We start from the raw sequence: 16202 nt of genomic DNA on the forward strand, positions 1-16202 counted from the left end.
CTAAATTGAGGTTTCTACTCCATTGTTTTCTTCCTCTAAATGGCAACAAAATGCTTTTAGCTTATGATTGATTCCTTTCTTTCTACAATATGAAATAAAAGAAAAGACATCAATGAACATGTGAATCATATAAAATGAAAAGTGTAAACCTTCACAATGGGGGGGGGAATCAAAGAGTTGTAAGCAGTCTTAAGTAAGCAGCCTTAAGTAAGAAATGATTTGCTCTTATAGTTCATACCTCGATAGATTGAATTTTTTGTTCATTCATAAATCAATGCATTCAGAGAATCACAGTAAGACATTGTTGTTTCTATTCTACTGCTGAAATTAAAAGAAATTGTATTGTCTCTGTTCTGTTTAAAAACACCACGTTATCAGTACTGGTGACTCTTTAAAACATGAGATATATTAGGAGAAAGGAATATCTGTGGAGGTAATTTAAATCTTGGAATATTTTCTAATTCAGGAGTCATGAGAGAGTTTCTTTATTTAGAAAACAAATGGCTAATTGGCTCTCTGGAGAAATGGTTGTATTTATCTTGTTTACTTTTTAACTATAATTTAACTTCTGACTTGAAATCCTACTTCTTCATTTTATTAGACATTTTGGATATTAATCAGAGTAAATGTATTTTTAAAAAAACAGAAATAATTCTTATATAATTATAATTGTTGAAAACACATTCAGATATAACCCAGGAACAATCTGGAATTAGGATAAGTATCCATAATTCTCAGTTTTCATAGCTAAAATTATTATTTCTTGTTATTTCTTCCCCAATATCAGCAACAACATGTGATTACTATGCCACTGTTAACACAATCTTATAGAATCAGAGGACATGGATGTAAACTTAAGTGAAGATGTAAAGGACTTACTTCATATTAAAGTCCTGGAGTGCATCCTAGCTATGGAATCTTGTAGACACACAGTAAGGTTGTACCAAAAAAGGAGAATATTTTTAGTTCAGGGTTGAAATGAGGGGTCTCTGAGCTTGGTTGTTTATTTGTTTTTTTGCAAAGGTTTCATTCTCCAAACTAAGTAACATCATCAATGCACTGAGGATGTTACCTAGTTTGGGGAATGAAACCTCTGCAAGAAAACAACCAAGCTCAGAGATCACCGAAGACCCCACAGTAAGTTTGTCATATGAAAATAGGTCTCAGAATTCACTTTTGAATGTCTGTCATCAGATACTTCAGCAGACAACACTTGTAATTAGGAATAAATTTGTCCTTTGTGAAAAGAAGCTCTATTAAACTGATAAATTCAACCCTCACCAAGGTGGCTGTTACTGATTTGGAAGTCCAGAGAAATATTTCATAAAATTTCATAACTTTTTCTGATTTCTAGGACATGCTATTGTGCTAGGACTTGCTGATGGTTGTGAACACACACACATACACACACACACACATATCTAATCAACAAAACTCAAAATCAAAGTTTCAATTTAAGCAGACAATTTAGCCATATATATATATATATATGGCTAAATTGTCTGCTTAAATTGAAACTTTGATTTTGAGTTTTGTTGATTAGATATGTTTGTTGTTACAGAAATGGTTAGTATATATGGAATCTCTGGTGCAGGATTTTGACCATAAGCCTCTGTTCATCATCTTCAGGATCCTTCTTTCTTTTCCTCCTATATTCTTGTAACCAACTTTAAAAAACCAAAATGAATCAATAAAACAAATAATAAATAAATAAATAAAAGAAGCAAATAAAAATAGATTGTGTGTAACAAGTGACACTTTTATTTAGAATAGTTGTCTTCTCTTTTCTTTCTTTATATAGATTATAAAACCTGACTACCAGATTCATTGTAACTTTATTTATTTATTTATTTATTTATTTTATTAAATTTGTATGCCACCCTTCTCCCTAAGGACTCAGGGTGGCACACAACAATAAAAGTTAAAAACATAAAATAGAAAATTTTAAAAAAGAATGAAACAATAAATACAATAATTATATGACAATTTAAAAACCAGTAAAAAGCTAATTAAAACCATAGTCAGTCCTTGGTCCCATTATTCAACTTCACCCTGTATCCAATCCATTGTGTCTTTTTAATGCAAGGGAAAGAGAAAGGGGGAAGGTTAAAAGTGAAATCAGAATAGTAAAGTTTGTATCAAGAGTAAAAAGTGTCAGCTGGGAGAGAAGTATCAAAAGGTTCAAGGTAACAAATAATGACAAATTCACCAGCTTCACTGTGGTACTGCAGCCACCCAGATGTCTTTCATCATGTGAATCGTAAAGGAATCCAGAATCATAAAAGTGGCACCAAATTCAACTGTAGAGATGGACTGTCAATTGAGAAAAAAATGATATTTTTCAAGGACTTATTAAAGAAGCAGAAGGAGTGATAAACCAATAAATAGGAAATAGCAAGGGACCAAGAGATTTCCTCAACAATGGATGAAAGAAGGTATGCTTATGGGAACCTGGAAAACTACTAGTTGCACAAATTTCAAATGGAAGGGAAATACAATATAAAGTAGGCAAAATGGGAAAAAGATAAGAGGATAAGAAGAACGGAAGAAATAATCCCTGCCATTGCTTCTTCCTGATTCTATGTAATCTGAATTCAACAAGAAGACTCAGAAATTAAAGGAATAGCTTGGTGTTAAATGGAAAACCTTATTCGACGTCAACATTTTATCTAAAATTTTACCTATCACTTTTTGCAAGTAGTTCATCTTGAATGCATAGAACTACATAGAGCAGGAGAGAATATCTGTGGAAAAAAAATGAGATTATGAAAATAGAAAAACCCAAAAATCTTTATTTATGTAATCTTTTCCATATAATATAAATACATAGGTGTAATAGGGAGTCTTTTACTTTTGTAATTCCAAGTGATGGACACTTCCTTGTTTATATCTGATGTAAAAAGTCCCAGTGATTGCCTAGGATATGGGAACATTCCTTCAAAACAATGGGTTACATTTCCAAAATATTTTAATATCCCCCAAATTAAACTCTTTCTTTATGTATCATTAAATAAACTGGTTTTCATAACTGCTTGCATGAAATTTAATAGTTCAAGAGCTTAACACACATTATATAATAACTGCAATGATTACTACAATTGTCATCGGATGAAAGAACACTTTAAAAAATTACACTCCCCAGTATTCAACAAACACATCAACATTAAATATATATGAGATATCTGTATTAATGTTATTAATTTATTTGTTTTTGTCCTTTTTGGTGCTTTAGTCATAGGGCAATAATCACTGTAAAACAATATTTTTAAACAATACTCCTAAAATCAAGTGAATAATCTAAGAATCAAACAATATCAAACATCTGCTAAAATATTGTAATAAAATATATCCTTATGTGGAACACTAAATGACATTGTCACAGTAATAAAAACAGGAGGAATGATCAAATGAAACAGCTTATGGCCTGAAGAGCTACAATATGGAATCCACAAAGTCTGAACTTCTCAGGTGAAGGATGGGGGTGAGGAGAACACCCTATTATGCAAATCTCATGATGTGTGTTTCTATCAAGTGTTGTGACACAAATACATAATTACAGCATTGGTATGATGACATAATTATATGTTTCTTAATTTTGACCTTGTAGCAGATTTCATGGATTTGTTGGCCACAAAGCCTAATATGGACTATAAAAATCTAGAAAAAAATTGTCTTATTACATTAAAATAAAATATATCCTCCCATAATTTCTTCAACAATAAAAATAATTTCTTCAATTCATATGTAATATCTGAATGTTTGACACAGTTTTTTAATAACAGCTCTTACTTCTTGGTTCCTTAGAGTGTAAATCAGAGGATTCATGACTGGAGTGACAATAGTGTACATAAGAGTTACCATTATTTCCTGCTGCAGTGATTGTCCAGAAGAGGGAGGAACATAAGTCAAAATGGCCCCTGCATAGAAAAGAGTCACAACTGTGAGATGTGATGCACATGTAGAAAAGGCTTTTGTTCTGCTTTCCTTGGTCTTAACTTTTAAAAAGAGAAAGGAGATGATATATATATATGACAGAAATGTCAGGATGAAAGGGAGCAAAACAATTAAACCAGTGATGATATTGAGAAGGCTGAGATTCAGTGTGATACTACAGCATGCCAACTTCAAGAGGGGCTTAATATCACAGAAGAAATGTTGTACAGTGTTAGGGCCACAAAAATGTATCTGGGAAGTCATAATTGTATGCATTAGAGCATGTAGGAATCCAGTGGTCCAGGTAATTATCGCTCCTCTAATGCAGGCTATCTTATTCATGATAGTGGTGTAACGGAGTGGATTACATATTGCTACACAGCGGTCATATGCCATGACACCCAGCAATAAAGCTTCACTGCTGCCTAGGAAGTGGAAAAAATGGAGCTGAGTAAGACATCCAATAAAAGAGATCTTCCAATATCCCATAAGAAAGCCAATCAACATCTTGGGTACAGTGACTGTAGAGTAACAAATATCTAGGCAAGAGAGGTTTACAAGAAAGAAGTACATAGGTGTATGAAGGCGTGGTTCACTCAGCGTTATGACTAAAATGATGGTATTTCCTAAGAGGCTGGCAAAATAGAGTAGCAAAAAAAGAAAGAAGAAAAAGGTCTGAAGTTCAGGGATGTTAGTCAGGCCCATAAGGATGAACTCATTCACATTTGTCTTGTTTTCCAACACTGAAAAATATAAAAAAGAAATGTTGCCACTAGTACTATTACTACTACGATTACTGAAATGCTAAACAGTATTTGATAATTCTATATTCAAAGAAAGTAAGGATGGAGGGAGGGAGGGAGTGAGGAGGGATGGAACGAATGTGACTTAAAACTAGAACATCTAAAAAAGACTGAATTTCTAGAGTTCTATACATTTCTAGAGAAATATTAAATACTGTAAGCTTCTTGTTCCAGAAGATGGTAGAGGACAGGAAGGCCTGGAGGAATGTTGTCCATAGGGTCGCGATGGGTCGGACACGACTTCGCAGCTAACAACAACAACAACAACAAGCTTCTTGTGAGAAGCATGTCAGAAATGGAAAATGAATTTAATTCAGGACAAATGTTTTCAGTTTGATTTCTCACTGCAAGAACAAAATTATACGTGAACCCAGTGCTTTTTTTGTAAAAGAAAAAGGTGCCGGAACTCACACATGTCATACAACCCGCCTTGCCTACCCTACAAGGTTCCATCCAAAAAAGGTGCCGGAACTCTGTTCTGAGTGTTCTATGAGAAAAAAAGCCCTGTGTGAACCTATACATAAGTGTGTATTTATGTTTATGTGTTTGTATGTGGTTTTGTGTGTATGAGAGAGAGGTGGAGGAAGAGGAAAGAAAAAAACAGAAATCAGAGGAACTGAGTTGTTAGTGATTGAGCAGAAAAGCAATTTTGGAGTGACAGTGAACAGCTCAATCAAAATCTGAGGCCAGTTTGCCACTACTGCCTATAAGATAAGTTCCATTCTTGAAATTACTAGAAAGGAAACTCACAATACTGTGATGCTTTTACAAAATCTGTAGTGATACTATATTTGGAGTATTGCAGATAATTCTTGTCACTAAATAGGATACTAAAGATAAGAAAAGTTACAAAAAATAACAAGCAAAACCTATAGAGGAATATATAAAATATAAAAAATTATTCTGCTTACATTTTTTTCTCTTATCAGTAAAAGCTGCTCATGGAGATTTAATTACAAGTATATTCTGCATATTTCATCAAGCACATTTTGCTTTCCAATTCTTTATTTTTCCCTTTCAACATTTTTTACCATTTTCAATATGTATAGATAATCTATTTTTGATGACAGAGGTGAGCACATTAAACTTAATATAATCACATTATACTCTAAGTATAAAAATGCTCAGAAACCCACTACCTGTTTTGAACTAATTGAAAAATAACAAATGGAAAGGTTGTTGTATTCATGACTGAAGAAAAGCCTGGTTACCATACTAGTTGGGAAAAGTCACTAACGCTTTTATGCTTCCATACTTGCATTTATACAATACTCTCCGAATTCTTGCCAAACTTCTAGGTGACACTTTAAAGGAGCCAAGTGGAAAACAGCACAGCAGACCACAAACACTGTACTTACCAAGATAATCTCCTTTATTTATCTTAATCCCTCTGCATCGAGTCATTTCAAGGGGAAAATAAACAAGATGTTAATTGCTCTCCTTGGAATAATACATTTGTTCAATGCAGTGCTAACAAACAAAAATCAGTCCGTGTCCATCTAAAATGGGAATAGGAATATGATGGGGGGGGGGGGTTTCTTCCAGTGTCCAAATAAAAATAAGTCATAAATGTTTTGAAAAATGTTCCTTAGAAATAATATTATTAAGACACTTATGTTATTGCTGCCCCTTTTTTTCTTGTAAGTTAAGTCTTCCATGGTTATTTCTTTCTGTTCTACAGTAGTTGATTGAGAAATGGGATCATCCCTAAATTCTCTGTTAACTGTCTTTGCTTTTTAGTGTGAGCAGCAGGTGTCTTTACAATTTCTGTTATTTTAGTTTATGTTACAAAGATTTCCTTTCAATAGGTAAACTTGTTTTTGAAGTTAAAAATTTGAAGATCAAGATCATTGAGCTGTGAACAGGCATTGCTTAATTATGAAGTCAGTTCAGTGGTGGGATTCAGCCAGTTCGCACAACTTTGGCAGAATTGGTAGCTAAATTTTTGTTGCCCAGGCCCAGAATGGACTTCTGGATGTGGCATCCACACAAAGAACCAGTTGTTCACATATTTGAATCCCACCACTGAGTCAGTTGTATGCTCCTTTTTCTAATTTTGTCATTCCCCATCTTGCGTTTGCTGAACAAATAGATGTGGGAGGCATTTTCTATCATAGAAAAGCTGTTGACGTTCAATTTCAATATCTGCTGTAAATCCCCTTCCAAAGAGTTATAAAAAGTTATATGTGTCATGTCCATCTGGAGAGTAAGTAGGGTCAGAGTTATTTACTGAAGTTTTCTCTTCATTTTACATTTATCCATTTCTCCTGCTTCAAAGGCTTTACATTTCCCCATTTTTGAGTCCTCTTTAATATTTTCTTAATATTTGCAACTGTAGCAGATAGATGACCCACATGTTACAGTGCATAGAAAGTAAATTAAAAGTATATAAAAATGGCTGGTTCCAGATTGCGGCACAGCCAGATGTTTGAGGGGAACGCTCGACACATCGTCTGGATTTCTTTGCCAGGGGACCCTTGGTGAACTCAGGGGAACTCAGGCACCACACAGGTTATGTAGAAAGTAAACACAAGGTCAGTCATAAAAAAATTCAAAATGTCTATACACCAAGTAAAGATTCAGGTAAATGAGGGCAGATATAATATTTTTTGCCATTACAGAAACATAGTGGAATGAAACCCACAAATGGAACACACACCTAGAGAGATTTAAATTATTTAAAAGAAACAGACCAAACAAAAGAGGTGGAATTTCTCTCTATATAAGAAATAGCTACATCTTTACAGAAATAGAGCATAACAATGATGAAAACTGTATTGAATAAATCTGGGTCAATATAAAAGGTGAAAAAAAAGAAATTGCCATAAGTGTATATTATAGGTATCCAACCAAAAAGAAGAAATAGATGAACTATTACTAAAAGCCAACATGGGTTTGTCAAAAACAGATCATGCCAACTCTGATTGTATCCTTTGACCAAGTGACAAAATTAATGGACCAGAGGAAAGTTGTGGATATAATTTACTTGGACTTCAGTAAGGCATTTGATAAAGTAGATAACAGCCTGCTACTTAATAAGATAGAAAAATGTGGGTTAGACAGTATCACCACCAGATGGGTTCGTGGTTGGCTGAGTGGCTATACTCAGCATGTGGTCCTCAACAGAACTTCATCTACATGGACGGAAGTGTGTAGTGAGGTGCCCAAGGGCTCTTCAACATCTTCATCAATGATTTGGACAAAGATAGATGGGGAACTCATCAAATTTGCAGATGATACCAAGCTGGCAGGAATAGCCAATACTCCAGAAGATAGACTTAAGATTTAGGAACTGGACAGACTCAAACACTGGGTGCAATGTAACAAAATGAAATTCAATGGTGAAAAAAGTAAGGTTTTATATTTAGGCAAGAAAAGCCAAATATACAGGTATAGTATAGGTGGTACCTTGCTCAATAGTAGTAACTGTGAGAGGAATCTTGGAGTCATAGTGGACAATCACTTAGATATGAGCCAGCCATGTGCTGCAGCTACCAAAAAAGCCAACACAGTGCTCAGCTGCATTAACAGAGGGGTAGAATCAAGATCATGTGCATTAATACCACTTTACAATGCCTTGGCAAGGCCACACTTGGAATACTGCATCCATTTTGGTCACCACAATGTAAAAAAAGATGTTGAGACTCTAGAAAGAGTACAGAGAAGAGCAACAAAGATGATTAGGGGACTGGAGGCTAAAGTACATAAAGAATGGTTGCTGAAATTGGGTATGTCTAGTTTAATGAAGAAAAGGATGAGGGGTGACATGATAGCAGTGTTCCAATATCTCAGGGGCTGCCACAGAGAAGAGGGAGTCAAGCTATTCTCCAAAGCACCTGAAAGCAGGAAAAGAAGCAATGGATGGAAACTAGTCAAGGAGAGAAGCAACCTAGAACTAAGGAGAAACTTCCTGACAGTTAGAACAATTAACCAGTGTAACAACTTGCCTCCAGAAGCAGTGAATGCTCCAACACTGGAAGTTTTTAAGAAGAGACTGGACAGCCATTTGTCTGAAATGGTATAGGGTTTCCTGCCTGAGCAGGGCGTTGGACTAGATGACCTCCTTCCATCATCATCATCATCATCATAAGTTGGAAGGGACATTGAAGGTCATCTAGGCCAACCACCTGCTAAGGCAGGAAACCCTATACCATTTCAGAAAAATGGCTGTCCAGTCTCTTCTTAAAAACTTCCAAGTGTTGGAATTTTCTGCTAGGTTTGTCAGGAATCTGTTAGATCTTCCACTTGGTGCAGAATTTGTCTCCCAGTTGATATCAGGGTAATTAAAGTCCCCCATTACTATTGTGATGCGCTTCCTACATACCTTAGTTAACTGACTAGAAAAAAGTTCATCTATTTCCTCTGCTTGATTGGGCAGCCTATAGTATACACCTATGGCAATGTCATTTTTCCCCTTTTATATTGACCCAAATGCATTCAAGTTTACAGTTTTCATCATTGTTGTGCTCTATTTCTGTAGAGATAAAGTTATTTCTTATATAGAGAGCAACTCCACCTCCTCTTTTGTTTAGTCTGTTTCTTTTAAATAATTTAAATCCCTCTAGCTGTGTGTTCCATTTGTGGGTTTCGTTCCACCATGTTTCTGTAATGGCAACAATATCATATCTGCCCTCATTTACCTGAATTTCTAGTTCACCCTGCTTACTGTTCATACTCTGTGCATTGATGTACAGACATTTGAGTCCTTTATGACTGACCCTGTGTTTACTTGCTACATAACTTGCGTGGTGCCTAGGTTCCCCTATTTTCTTAGATTGCCGGGGACAGTGATGTTCTGTATCAATTAACTCACTGTCCCCGTTGTTTAGTTTAAATATTCCTTCAAAAAAGCTGTGAATTTCATCATCATCATCATCATCATCATCATCATCATCATTATTATTATTCTAGTAATGGTCCTGTGATAATTGGGACATCTTTAAGATAATGTTTTCCATTGACCAACTGTTTCCTATTGAGCTACTCAGTCCTTCAGCTAGTAAGACAATATCTGTTTAGAACATATAATTTATTGCCCTACCTAGTGTTTATACATCAAATGCCAAATATTATAGTTCTGTTAATTCTGATATCATGGATTAGTCAGTAGACAATCTGCCAGACACCACGAGCTAAAGTTTCTGGAAACTCTTAAATTATACAAATCTCATGTATGCTATATTACAGTAGTTAATCGGTGGTGCCATCTGGATTTACTCTGCAGTAAATCTTTCTAATTTTCCTGATAAAAAGTTATGAAGACTTTCCCCTTCCCTCACAAATTTGATACCCCTGAACAGTCTGGCATTTGGATGCCTACAATTATTTAAATCACAGTGATTTACTTTAATGTTTGCTATGTCCCTGTAGATTAAGAAACATTACTTGCAAATGACATTGGTTGAATTATGTGGATTTGCTGCAGTAATTATTTAGTTTTTGCATATAACTTAAAAGATTTAAAATTACAATTGCTGCAATAGAACTGTTAGATGGATTTATAGAAATGCAAACCACTTTGCACGGGATGATAATTAAACATTACTTCTACTGAAAACTCTACTGCTAAAATATAATGCATGAAAGCCAAAGTACTGTAAAATATTGGTACAATAATACCTTTATATTTCCCTGTTAAATCTTTTAAGCAGTAAAAAAAGAATATTAACTATATATATTGTTAAAATACATTGCTTGTTCACATAATGAATATGCTTCTCTTTCTGCTGGTACTGTTACCATCTGATACTACTTCTAAGAATCTAACAATTAGTTATGATGCAGACAAACACCTGCCTGAATATTACTTGATGGGGGACTATATTTTTGGTGGGATTTTTTCTATTCATTCTGCTTTTTATGGTGAGGGGACTTTTGAAAAGCCTCCTTTGTTCTTTAATGTGATTAGAAAGAGGTAAGGGAAAGTTTTCTTATAAGGAAGCAATTTTAAATAGTTAGAACCAGTCATAAATGCAAGTTGTAATAATTTTCATATGCATGACATTTTTTGAAACTATATTTTCCAGTGATAAATTGTACAATTAGTTTACCGTATGTCTCTCAGATTGATCTAAAATATAATTTCAGCAAAAAGAATAAGCAGATCTTTTGATTCAGACTAAACTGAATAACCTTCAGGGAACTAAGCACAAAGCTATTATTGTAGAAACGTTTAGTCTTCAAATTCTCAAACAGACACTTATTGCAAAGCTTTCAGGATCTTGGATTTAGCTCACAAGATTAATAATTAATAATTAGAATTAGAATAATATTATTCTAATAATGATCAAAACAAAGCAACAGAGATACAGTGAGAGTATTTATCCACAGTTTTCTAAGTTTACTACATGCATTATTGTGATCTTAGATTCTTAATCTCAAACAACCAATCCTTACATTTCCAGACCCTGGCATAACTCAGTTATAATGTATACATACTTTATGTGTCTTCCCAAAATGATTTCCAACAATGCAAGGTTTAGAAAGCTATAATGTGGAATGCTTCATTTCTCATAAAGTCAGAATAATAGCAAATATATAATTACCAAATGATAACTCGATGTTACTTAAGGTTCAATTTCAGTAAAAAGGTTGAGTAGACATTCAGACTCAAGACAAAATTTCCACAATAGAATAAGGAGGTATTCCTGAAAGTATTGTTTGTTATTCTTACACTGAAACATTGAGGGGCATAACACAATTGGAGTTTACTGTATTATACTGTGTCTTTTCACCTTTCCACTCTGATTTTTTTTCCCTTCTGGTACTTATTTTTTTATAATGAGTTCACAAGCAATCATTACTTTCCAAGGTCTTTCTGCTTTTCAAAAAAAATCCTTTAGAAAAGAAGCTGTTGTCCTTTTATTTCATTTCTTAGATGTTTCCCAACAGTTGTGAAGTAAATAATTAAGGTATTTGCTTACAAATGAAATCAGATCAAATATAAACTGATTCTCACTAAGGAATTCTACCACTAAGTAATATAAAATAGCAATATTGTCATCTCTCAGTTTTTATTAATAAAAAACGTCACTTTCCAAATCATAAGATCATAATGTGATTCCACTTTCAGAATACAACCAAAGAATTATCAGCATGTCTTGGCTGCTGTATTTGCTGTTCATGAGATCAACAAGGATCCTATCTTTCTATCAAACATCACTCTGGGTTTCCGCATAGTTGATAACCATTACATGGGAATTATGACTTATTTGTATACATTGCAGCTGCTTACTACACACAAAAAAGGAAAGTATAATTATAGATGTGATGCACAACTCTTGGCCATTGTTGGGGGACTTGGCTCTGAAAATTCTATCCAAATTTCAAATATTTTAGGCATCTACAAGATACCGCAGGTATAAATATTCTGAAAGTTAAGTTGTGTCACTTCCTGTGGATATTCAGCTGACAGCTAATACTATATGAAAGTCTAATTAAATTAGTATTTGGGGGGTGTCTTTGGTACTCTCTTAATTTGGTAGACATTTTACTTGTAAGCGTTTAATTACCCAACTAGGTAACGTCATCAGTGCTAGTAGATTAAGCCATACTTTCTTCTCACACATTCTCTTATCTGATCCTTATATTGCTATAAATCTCACAAAGATGTAAAAAAAACAGATGCAAAATATATACATTTATTTTGCCAATATTAAAAGTGACCATTAACCAAGATTTTATAGATGAATATCTTGACTGACATTAATAATGTCCATAATGTTATCCATGAACAATTAAGTGGATTTTTATTGTTACTGTGAACATATTTCACAATGTATCATACAAATATAGAAACATAAATGCTAATCATTTTATTCTACAAATGCTTATATTTAATAATTTAATACTTTTATTTTATTTATTTTATTTTATTTTAATTACATTTTATAGTGAGGAAAATACTTCGAACTTTCACTAGAACATCCTCTCCTTAGGTTTCTCATGTGTTTCCTTCTAGATCAGTTATGGTTCTTTTGATCCCGGGCTAAGTAATAAGATCCAGTTTCCATTCTTCTATCGGATGATCCCTAGTGAATCATTACAATTTCAAGGAATAATTCAGTTACTTCTTCATTTCTCATGGAAGTGGATAGGTATAATGGCACCAGATAATAATGAGGGAGAAATGTTTTTGAGGTTTCTAGTCACAATGCTGTCAAAGCATAATATTTGTGTGTCATTCACTCAGACCTTGGCAACAAAAACTGGCTCTGAAACAGAAATTAAAACTGAATTAGACAAATTTGAGCATACATATTCCCAAACCAGTGCCAATGTGGTAGTTGTAAGTGGGGATTCCCGGGACCTCCTCATGTTCACAATATGGATGGATTGTAATGCCTATTATAAAAAAATTCCTTTTGTAACAAAAGTATTGATCATGACTGCTCAATGGGATTTCACTGCTGTCAATTCCAGAGGGCTCTGGTTTCTGAAAGCTTTCCATGGTGCTTTGTCTTTCACAATTCACACAAACAATGTGCCAGGGTTCCAGGATTATCTTGATTCACTGGATTGTCTTTATCCTAAAGATGATATCATCTTTCAGGAATTTTGTCACTATGCATTTAAACAAGGATACTATAATCATGATATAAATTCTGCCAAAGATGAAATAAACTGCAGAGGAAAAGGAAAAATGGAGTCCTTGCCAGGAGCTGTTTTTGAAAGGATCATGTCAGGCCAAAGTTACAGTACCTATAATTCTGTACATATACTAGCCCAAGCTTTCCATGCAATTTATTCCTGTAGTTCCAAGTATAGACAACTTAAAAAATGGGATGGATCAAGTTTTCTGAATATGCAACAGGTATTTTCTCCAATACTGAAATTTTTGTTATGAAACCAGATAGCCAATGAAATTATGTACCCCCACAAAAATATTGTGTATTCTAAGGAACAACATATGAAATAGGTGCATTTTTGGAAAAGATGGACAGAGCAGGTAAGTTGTACTTCAATCATTTTTTTTATTTTTCAAAATACTGAAATTTTATAGTTGTTGGTACAAAAGCAATTATCCTCTCCAAACAAACAAACAAACAAAAATAAATAATCTTCTAATACCAGTGTTTTTGTATATTTCAAGGAAGACCATATAAACTAAGGGAAATTTTGAAAAAATATGTCCAGAGGAGGCAAGATCATATTTAACTTTTTAAAAATCCTTGTATTTTAATTATTTTATGTTTGCTTGCTGCCCAGAGTCACTTGTTTGAGATGGGCAGTTATGCAATTTAAATAAAAAATAACTAAAGAAATTCAGTATAATGTTTAAATATTCCCTTCCAAATGTTCTGGGCTCCTTTTCCAATTCTTTGATTTTTTACAGGTGAGCATTATTAATAATAGTATATATAAAAATTGTTTTAATATGCAGGAAATTATTTCCAGGTTGAGTCTCCTTTTGACAAGCTGCCCACCACTGTTTCTTGTCTTTCCCTTAGGTTCTATGGAGAATAAATCAATGTTCTCTTCCCTGTGGCAATTTTTGAAGTATTTTAAGACTACAGTTGTCAGGCACAAAGGACCAGGACCACATGTTCAAATCTACACCCAAAAATCTAGTCAATCAAGTTCAATTAGAGCCAGATAAGGACCAATGTAATTCAAAAAGAGTTGGATTTAGATTGTTTGCAGGAACATAGAAACTCTAAGCTGATGATATCATTAGCTCTACCCCCCTGCTCTGCCTGCTCCTCCCACATAATCATTTCATCCCTAAGCCTAAATTTAGTCTTAGACTAAATAAAGCCAGTTTCCTTAGCTGTTCATCAAATAATTTAGCCTCCTAACCTCATCTTTGTTGCTATTCTCTTCGCTCTTTCTAAGGCCTCAGAATCTTTTCTGTATCATAGTGGTTTTTGTATTGTGGTGATTTTTCTGAATCTCTTCCAAGTCTGCATTCCTGAATATCTTATTTGTGGTAATTAATCTTTTTATCAGCTAATCATTGTTCAATAATAGTTGAGTCTGGATAAAATATTTTCCAATGTTCAAATACTAACTTTAAGTATTCCCACTTTGTTGGTTCTGATTTATAATAGCAGGCCATAATGGTTGAATGATTCAATGATTCAATAGTTCAAAGATTTTGAAACACAGTATAGTTTAGGCTTTTTTGTTCTTCCAATATTCTCACAGAGTCCATAGTTCTGGTTACCTAGAGTAGCTGTGGTCCTGAATCCCACTATCCACTTGTGGACAGATGTCCAGGAATTCTAACGTCTGACTCCGTTCTCATTGGCCTGAGCAATGATTGATCCAATGTAGGATTCTTTTTCTCTTTTGTCATCACATTAATGGTATATGGATATGCTTACTCTGTCTCTTTTGCTAAGACTTATCTGGCATAATAAGCCTTTGGTAGAATAAAGTACCACCATTATAGCTCTCAACCTCATTGGAGATTTCCAAGTTCCTGCCCCACAACAGGGGAATATCAATGGAGTGGATATTGTTGTTATTTTTCCAATTTTTTAATTTTCAGATCTTGTTAAGAATACCCTTCATATTTAACTATATCTAACTTAATCTGTTTTCATCTAGCTTCATCATGTTTTGAAAACTATTCGATTTAACAATAGTGCTAGGGATGAAATTTATTTTACTGAGGACCAAGAATCTACAGATGGTTATGACATCGTGAATTGCATTGTCTTCCCAAATGAGTCTTTTTCTCAGGTAAAAGTTGGAAGGGTGGAGCAGGAAAGACTGAAAACCTTGGTGTTCACTTTTAATGATGATATGATTATATGGAATAGCTGGTTCAATCAGGTGAGACATTTTTGTTCCCCCTTTATTTTAAATACTAAATTTTAATTTTCTCTGTTTTACTTGGGAAAACAATACGATGCTTTTCCTGCACAAATGCTGCAAATTATTATGTCCCTGTTTCTGAAACTAAATGTTTTCTCACTTGTCAATATAACAAACAAAGTGGATAGACATCAACTAGTTGATACATTTCAGTTGGTACAGTATGATTACTTTGGTTGTGCAGTGTCATTGATTTCAGAATATGTGTATGTGTGTGTATGTATGTGTATATATATATATATATATATATATATATATATATATATATATATATATATATATATATTCTTAATAATTTTAAGAATTAAACTTTATATATATATATATAAACTTTCATACATGTTTCTCCAGAGCCAGGGACATGCCTAGCAAGGCATATCTATAATTAAGGCAGGTAAAGTGGACTGTGGGTTCTTCCCACTTTTATTTTTCACTTTTTTATATTCCAGGGAGACTATTTTCAGTCTTTTATAAGGCATTTCCTAATTAGGCAATATGTTTTTATTCTCATTTTTATTTATTTATTTATTTATTTATTTATTTATTTATTTATTTATTTATTTATTTATTTAAATGCCATTTATATCCCGCCCTTCTCCGAAGACTCAGGGCGGCTGAGTCTGTTTTGAAAGGACTGTGATGGGC

At 33.8% G+C, this 16202-nt stretch overlaps 1 protein-coding gene across 1 annotated transcript; it reads right to left on the reverse strand.

The window, feature by feature from the left end:
• Positions 1–6140, reverse strand: LOC310650050 (olfactory receptor 12D2-like; the record flags this gene model as incomplete). The annotated part of the gene is made up of 5 exons (XM_083378887.1): positions 1–82; positions 2682–2744; positions 2852–2916; positions 3790–4676; positions 6095–6140. 5 exons carry the CDS (start codon positions 6138–6140, stop codon positions 1–3), a joined length of 1143 nt encoding a protein of 380 aa, XP_083235013.1.
• Between the last annotated feature and the right edge of the window lie 10062 nt (positions 6141–16202).

The sequence above is a fragment of the Vipera ursinii genome, assembly GCF_947247035.1.
Source record: "Vipera ursinii genome assembly, chromosome: Z".
In the NCBI taxonomy this organism is placed as follows: domain Eukaryota; kingdom Metazoa; phylum Chordata; class Lepidosauria; order Squamata; family Viperidae; genus Vipera; species Vipera ursinii.